This window comes from Geospiza fortis, unplaced genomic scaffold (genome assembly GCF_000277835.1).
Source record: "Geospiza fortis unplaced genomic scaffold, GeoFor_1.0 scaffold383, whole genome shotgun sequence".
NCBI classification, from domain to species: domain Eukaryota; kingdom Metazoa; phylum Chordata; class Aves; order Passeriformes; family Thraupidae; genus Geospiza; species Geospiza fortis.
Window position 1 is genome coordinate 1,166 of NW_005054484.1, and position 8,149 is coordinate 9,314.

General features: G+C 42.8%; 1 protein-coding gene across 1 annotated transcript; it reads left to right on the forward strand.

The window, feature by feature from the left end:
* Nucleotides 1-6: 6 nt before the first annotated feature.
* Nucleotides 7-6,803, forward strand: PDCD2L (programmed cell death 2 like; the record flags this gene model as incomplete). The annotated part of the gene is made up of 5 exons (XM_005428468.2): nucleotides 7-231; nucleotides 1,182-1,573; nucleotides 2,574-2,687; nucleotides 6,016-6,164; nucleotides 6,651-6,803. Coding segments are annotated over 5 exons (1,011 nt in total), but the record flags the coding sequence as incomplete, so codon positions are not given.
* Nucleotides 6,804-8,149: the final 1,346 nt, after the last annotated feature.

Genomic DNA, 8,149 nt, shown 5'->3' on the forward strand with positions numbered 1-8,149 from the left:
CGCCGCGCTGCGGGGGACCCGCCCGCAGGTGAGCGCCGGCCGCTTAGCGGCGCTATCGTTATTATTGCTGTTATTATTGCTGTTATTGTGGTTGCTGTCGTTCCTGCCGCTGGTCAGTTGTCCCTCTCACCCTGTGTTTCTCTTTGCCCGGCACATGGAAGCTGGAAGGTGCTGCGCTCCCAGTACTCGCAGGCCCAGGATAAGCAAAGCCGAGCTCCCAGCGTCACACAGGTACAGCTCAGCCCTGCCTGCCCGGGGGGACGCTCTGCACACCCTGCATCGCCTCGTTTGAATAACCGGGACCTTCCTCCAGAAGCTGCTCTCTGTGACGGTTTCCAGCCACGTCCTGGCTTGTGTGAAGTCGTGGGCACGGAGTTTTTGTCACTGCACTACGCTGTTTACTATAAGACAGTTAAAGAGTGTTTAAACTACTGTTTGTGATCTATGCCAGGCTGGTTTTAAAGGGGACATTGCCGTCCAGCTCTATGGCCAAAAGTGATACTTTATACTCTAGTTAGTTCAGCTGTCTAAACTTTATTTTCCAACTTCAAGTGTTTAGGTTTGGATTTTTAACCTGTTTTCTTTGTCTTCTCTTTTAAATTGATCTCTTTAAATTTACATGAGCTTTTGAGTTAATGTGACTCAATAATTATTAGTATACTTGTTAGGAAAAACTGCATATTGGCTAAAGCAGGTTGGAAGAGTAGGGTGGCACCAAACTGGTGGAGGTGGGCAGGGCGGGTTCGTTCAGGTGGTGAATTTGTAGTGTGCAATCTTGGCCTGTGGTAAATGGGCTTTTACTCTGGTAAAATGATGGTGTTATTATTATTTCCTTCTGTGTTCTGCCCTTTGGGTGCAGAATTCTTGTTGGGTACAGGAGCTGCACCTCAGCTGGCAGGGGCTGTGCCACAGCCAGGGCATTGCAGCAGGAGGCACCAGGGCCACTCAAAGGCTGATGAATTCTTGCTCAGATTCTCCAGTGTGAGGTGGTTTTGCCATAACTGCTGGTGTGGGAGGTAAACGTGGTGTGTTGGGAAGTACCACGGTGAGGAGAGTAGGTGCAATAACACTGAGCATTAGGTTAAGGTCTCTGTTTTCCCATCTCTGAAAAGCTGAATTTGAAGTGCATCAGGGTGGCAGACCTTGGCAATGTTCTCTTCCCTTTGTTTTTTTATTCTCAGAAACAAGAATCGAACTTCACCGCAAAGGATTGGTGTGAGGATGCAGATGACTGGGGAGCCTGTGATGGAGCAGAGGCTCCTGCACGTGCCTCCTTGGAGCTGCTTGGCCTAAAGGAAGCTGTGAGCAGCGAGGTGGAGTGTGCATCCCAGCTTCAGCAGCTCCACCTGTCTGAGCCTGCCCATGGCCCAGGTGCCCAGGACACACCTCCTGCAGCCAGTGAGGACATGGTGATGGCAATGGCTGCTTCAGCTCCTGTGTTCCAGCCCTTCTACATTAATGTTGTGGATGAGGAAGATTACATGGGTTTCCTTGATACGGATCATGCAGATAAGCTACTGAAGGAGTATCAGCAGAGAGAGTGCCTTGATTTGGAGCAGATGATGTCAGAAAGGTGAGAACAGGTCTGCAGTTCATGGTGAAACTGAAGGAATTGTGTGGTTTCCTGTATGCTGGCTGAGAATCTCAATGGCACTCTCACTAAACCTGAATGGTGACAATTGTCTGGAAGCTCCTTTAGGAACCACTGGGGTGCTGTGCAGTGCACCCAGTGCTGCCAAAGCTGGAGTTACTCCGAGGTGGTTTTAGCTCAGCTGTTTCTGAGTGACTGAGCCGTGTTCATGGGCTCCAGGAGGTGCAGTGGATGGTTAATCTCTGAAACAAGATCTGTGCCACATGGCAGGACTTTAGATCATGACGTTCCACGCTTTTCCCTTTACAGGCCTAAAGCTTTTCTTGCATTTCAGTTCCATTTTTAGGAGTTTAATTGTTTAGGGCTTTTGGCTACAGAGCTGGTGGATGGAAAGACACCTGAAGGTTTAGTAAAGGTTGCCTGAAAAGCAGTTGTTGAGCGTGGTTACTGAAAATATTTTCTTAGTAAAATAGTTAACTAAGGGGTTCCAGTGAGGACTTTTGGCCTCTTGTGCCAGGATTGGGGACAGCATTGGATTTGTTTGTAGCTAAAGCTGCTGTCAACTGCAGAATCTGCATAGAAGACTTTTCAGCAGCAGGGGTCCTGTTGATTTTTGTTGACCTTTATAAAATTGTAGAGTTTTAACTATGCTTGATTCAAAATTGAAAAAGACAACATCATGATTTAAGAACCACATAAATGTTTGAAAAATTATTAGGTTTTTTGATGGAATACAGCAGATATCTGGTGGATTTGAGTCCCATGTGATAGCTGAAAACACTGTTAGTAATTGTGAGTCACCAGAAACCAAAGAACTAGAAGCAAAATGTTCACTTGCAACCTCTAACAGGAATTTTCTCTTATCAGGTATATCTTTTTCAGTGTATTTAGTATAATTTAATGTGAGTTTATTGTAACCATTTCTTATTTAAAACATATATTGAAAACCTTACTGGACAGCTTGTTTCCTCTTTTCATATAGTTTTGCAGGTGAAGATGGTAATGAAAAATATGAGAAGAGTGAAGTCAAAAACTGGGACCACACTTTCCACAAATTCATGAAAAGAATATCTGTATGTCCTGAACAGATTTTAAGGTATGTTGATAATCTTGTTGTAACAGGGAGATACAAATCATTGGCATGGATGGTTGGTACATCAAAATAAATTCTTTATTTGGAAATATGTGTATGTTTTAATTCCTTTATTAAAAAAAAGCTGCTGTGGAGGCTGTTGCCATGTCTCTGGTCAGCCTTGAGTCCCTGGTTGGGCTTTCTTCATACAAAGTTTAAGTAGATGAACAGCCCAGCAGGATCAGAGACCATGGCTCTGGCTGTGGGAGACTTTAGACATCAGATCTGATGAGGAGAGACCCTGAGTGTCTTTGGAGCCTCACTGAAATCCAGGCACAGAGGTTTCTGGGTGTCTTTGGAGCCTCACTGAAATCCAGGCGCAGAGGTTTCCAAGAGGCAGTGTTGAGGTGGAAGTGCGACACGGTGCTGTGCTGTTGTGATACATTTCCAAGGCTGTCTGCTCCTGTGAAATATCGTTATCTATTTGGAATTTCTAATGTCTGTCCTGCAGGGAATTTCTTGTTTTAAAGCCCCAGAGTTGCAGCTCGTTGTGGACTCCCCTCAGCACCCAGCACTCTTCAGGCCTTGTAAATCTGCTGGTTTTCCTAGAGCAGAAGCAGGTGTAACCTCAGAGCAGCTGCTCTTCCTGAGAGGAGTTAATTCTGGATGGGATATAGAGAAGAGTAAATCATAAATCATTCATAGTACCAGAAAATACAGGTTTTCATGGATCACACCAGCTGTTCCAGGGAGTCCAGTGCCGCCTGTCTGGTCAGGCTGTCTCAGTGCAGTGACAGGGCTTTTGTTCACCAACTTTCCAGTACCAGGTGGAGCTAACTGGGCCCTTTTTGATGAGGAGTTAAAAGTCTGCGTGGCTGCTTAGACAGAAAGTTTCTCATATTTCCTTTCATTCATTGTCAAAGATTATACAGGAGATTTTCTGATGCAGAGTGCAAGTAGCATTTTCAGATGACTTTTCACTGAGTCTGTCTCTTTGCAGTATTGTGCTCTTTGAATTTGCCATTCCTCTAAAACACCAGCTCTGCTGCTCCCTGGGCTGTCCCTGGTTACAATCTTTCCACAGGCTCCCTTTGCCCTCCCTGGGCACTGTCAGTGTGCTCCCATTTCCCCTGTGCCTGCAGAGCACAGAACCTCCTGCTTGGCATTCGGTGGAAACCATCCTTGATCTTTGTTTCCTGCTAGTGATAGCTCTTACAAATTAACCATCACTTCTGAGCCATAGCTGCAGTGGTTTTGAGACCAGTTTGGTGTTAAATCTTGTTAAATTTTATCTTTTATTGCCTCTGTTCAGGATTCATTTTTCAGGAAAGTGTAGTTTGCTTAATGAAATGATTCTGGTTCAGCTTATTTTGGAGGTGTCCATTTAAAGCATTTGTCTCCTCTAAATCCAGCTCAAACACTGTTAGTAATTGTGAGTCACCAGAAACCAAAGAACTAGAAGCAAAATGTTCACTTGCAACCTCTAACAGGAATTTTCTCTTATCAGGTATATCTTTTTCAGTGTATTTAGTATAATTTAATGTGAGTTTATTGTAACCATTTCTTATTTAAAACATATATTGAAAACCTTACTGGACAGCTTGTTTCCTCTTTTCATATAGTTTTGCAGGTGAAGATGGTAATGAAAAATATGAGAAGAGTGAAGTCAAAAACTGGGACCACACTTTCCACAAATTCATGAAAAGAATATCTGTATGTCCTGAACAGATTTTAAGGTATGTTGATAATCTTGTTGTAACAGGGAGATACAAATCATTGGCATGGATGGTTGGTACATCAAAATAAATTCTTTATTTGGAAATATGTGTATGTTTTAATTCCTTTATTAAAAAAAAGCTGCTGTGGAGGCTGTTGCCATGTCTCTGGTCAGCCTTGAGTCCCTGGTTGGGCTTTCTTCATACAAAGTTTAAGTAGATGAACAGCCCAGCAGGATCAGAGACCATGGCTCTGGCTGTGGGAGACTTTAGACATCAGATCTGATGAGGAGAGACCCTGAGTGTCTTTGGAGCCTCACTGAAATCCAGGCACAGAGGTTTCTGGGTGTCTTTGGAGCCTCACTGAAATCCAGGCGCAGAGGTTTCCAAGAGGCAGTGTTGAGGTGGAAGTGCGACACGGTGCTGTGCTGTTGTGATACATTTCCAAGGCTGTCTGCTCCTGTGAAATATCGTTATCTATTTGGAATTTCTAATGTCTGTCCTGCAGGGAATTTCTTGTTTTAAAGCCCCAGAGTTGCAGCTCGTTGTGGACTCCCCTCAGCACCCAGCACTCTTCAGGCCTTGTAAATCTGCTGGTTTTCCTAGAGCAGAAGCAGGTGTAACCTCAGAGCAGCTGCTCTTCCTGAGAGGAGTTAATTCTGGATGGGATATAGAGAAGAGTAAATCATAAATCATTCATAGTACCAGAAAATACAGGTTTTCATGGATCACACCAGCTGTTCCAGGGAGTCCAGTGCCGCCTGTCTGGTCAGGCTGTCTCAGTGCAGTGACAGGGCTTTTGTTCACCAACTTTCCAGTACCAGGTGGAGCTAACTGGGCCCTTTTTGATGAGGAGTTAAAAGTCTGCGTGGCTGCTTAGACAGAAAGTTTCTCATATTTCCTTTCATTCATTGTCAAAGATTATACAGGAGATTTTCTGATGCAGAGTGCAAGTAGCATTTTCAGATGACTTTTCACTGAGTCTGTCTCTTTGCAGTATTGTGCTCTTTGAATTTGCCATTCCTCTAAAACACCAGCTCTGCTGCTCCCTGGGCTGTCCCTGGTTACAATCTTTCCACAGGCTCCCTTTGCCCTCCCTGGGCACTGTCAGTGTGCTCCCATTTCCCCTGTGCCTGCAGAGCACAGAACCTCCTGCTTGGCATTCGGTGGAAACCATCCTTGATCTTTGTTTCCTGCTAGTGATAGCTCTTACAAATTAACCATCACTTCTGAGCCATAGCTGCAGTGGTTTTGAGACCAGTTTGGTGTTAAATCTTGTTAAATTTTATCTTTTATTGCCTCTGTTCAGGATTCATTTTTCAGGAAAGTGTAGTTTGCTTAATGAAATGATTCTGGTTCAGCTTATTTTGGAGGTGTCCATTTAAAGCATTTGTCTCCTCTAAATCCAGCTCTTCCCTTAAGATTTTCCAGGTGTTAACCTACCAAGTATTTCCCCCTCCCTGTCTTTATTTTTTGGTTCATGACTCCTTTGAAGCTTCTGACTCACCACCATGTTTTTGCTTGAAGCAGGTTCAGAGATTTCAGCAACTCCTGAACACTGTTTCCAGCACATAAGATTTCCTATCAAATTTAGATATTTAAAAAATGATAATTTTCTCCTCCCTGTCTTCTCTCAGATACTCCTGGGGCGGCCAGCCTTTATTCATCACGTGTCCTCCAGCCAACCTGGAGCAGGGTATTCCAGCCTGCAGTACCTGTGGGAGCAGCAGAGTGTTTGAGTTCCAGCTGATGCCCACGCTGGTCAGCATGCTCCAGAGTGACTCAGGTGCTTGGCTTGGCTGAATCAGTATTTCCAGCAGTCTGCTTTTTGGGAAAGTGCAGTGACCTGCAGTTTGGGTGTTTCCAGTCACCCACACGTGCTTAACCACAGATCAGAGAATCTGCTGTCTCCATTACAGATTTCAGTGAGCAAAGAGAGAAGAACTCTTCTTCATGGAGACTCTGATTACAGCTTGAGTTGCTCACTAGTGAACTTTAATAACTGCAGTAGGGATAATTCCATGGCCATGTCTTTATTACCTCTTAAAGGAGGCCTTGGAAGATAATAAATGCTGTGAGATAAGATTGCAGAGATTTAAAAATCCCTTTGAAAATTCTGATTTGACTGCCTTTAAAATGTGTAACATTAGAAAATGCTGTTTACAGAGGAGACTGAATTAATTTGTGCAAAGACTGAAGTCTAGTGGTAAGCACTAGCCCCTGATTATGTCACTTTTCATACCCTTATTTACCTCTGTTGCTTTGTTTTTAGATCTGTCAGTGGAATTTGGAACTGTTATAGTTTACACATGTGAGAGAAGCTGTTGGCCAACAAATCATCAAACGCCTCTTGAAGAATTTATTTTTGTACAAGAAGACCCAGATCAGAGATTATTTAAATAAATTGTATTTCTCTGCATAGATCTGTTGGGGTGTTTTGGTTTCTTTTACTACAAGTGTGGAATTGCATAACAGAATTTTCCTCAGATGTGGTGAAAAATTAAATTTCTAAGAATAACTGATTGAAGGATATTAGCATGCCTCTAAAATGTGGTGGCAAAATTTGCAGACTTTGGTTACACATGGAAATTGAAGTGTAGAGATTGTTTCACAGTTCTAGTTACTCTTAGCATTTGGGAAAGAAGTAAAGGAGAAAACCTTTCTCATATACTATTAGTATCCATCCACAGCCACAGAGAATCAGTTTTTAGAAACTCTTAGCAGTGGAGAACTTAATGCCAGCCTGATTTCAAAAAGCAAATCTGCGTTGATTTCACCACGGATTGGAAATGCCGTGGGCAGTGGCTGAAGGGCCTTGCTGTCCCTGCAGCTGACCAACATGAAGCTTTTCTGTGTCTTTCCAGTGAAGGAAAGGTTCCATTTGTGTGCTGAAATGAGCTGTGGCAGTGCCACGGGTTTGTGTGGGGGGAAGGTGCAGGGGTGAGTTAACCCTTGTGTTCTCACAGGTACAGAACTGGGGCGGGCTCAGCACCTGCCTCGGTGCAGGGGGATTTGTGCAGCTTTCGTTGGAGCCATCTGACTGAAGGAAAAGTAATTTGAGTTTCCTTAGAGCATTCTGTACAAGTTTTACTCTGCAACATAATTAATTGAGTTATGTTTATGTTAAATTAATGCACTAAAAGTGTGGGTTTAAAATAGGAAATTACACATGAGTGATGGAATGCTGGCAAAACTGTGTTTTTAAGGAAGAATTGTAGTTTACCATGTCAGCTTCTGGGGGCAAGTTAGTTAACTTAGGTGAAGTCATAAAAGTAAATATAATAATACAAAAATTCATAAGAAATAAATATATTAAAAATATCATAGAATGTGCTGAGTTGGAGGGGACCCATCAGGATCTTCAAGTCTTGGCCCTGCTCAGGACACCCCGTGAATCCTGCCGTGTGCTTGGGAGCATTTTCCAAATCCTACTTGAGCTCTCTTCATAATAATATAATATATTAAAAAATCTCAAACATATAAATATATTAAATATGTGTAGCTGAACTTTATGTGTTTAATATGCATAGTTCAATTTTAGTATTGAACTATATTATATATAGTTCAATATTAAAATTGTTTATATATTATAGTTTAATATATAAACTAATTTTAATTTAATAATTATATAATATTAACCTATAATATTATAGTTTAATATTCTATTATTATGTATTAAAAATTAGCAAAACAAATAAGAATCTGCCGTTGCCCCAGGAGTGCGGGGCTCGAACCCGGGGCCTTCCATCCCGGCCCCGCCGCGGCGTTCCC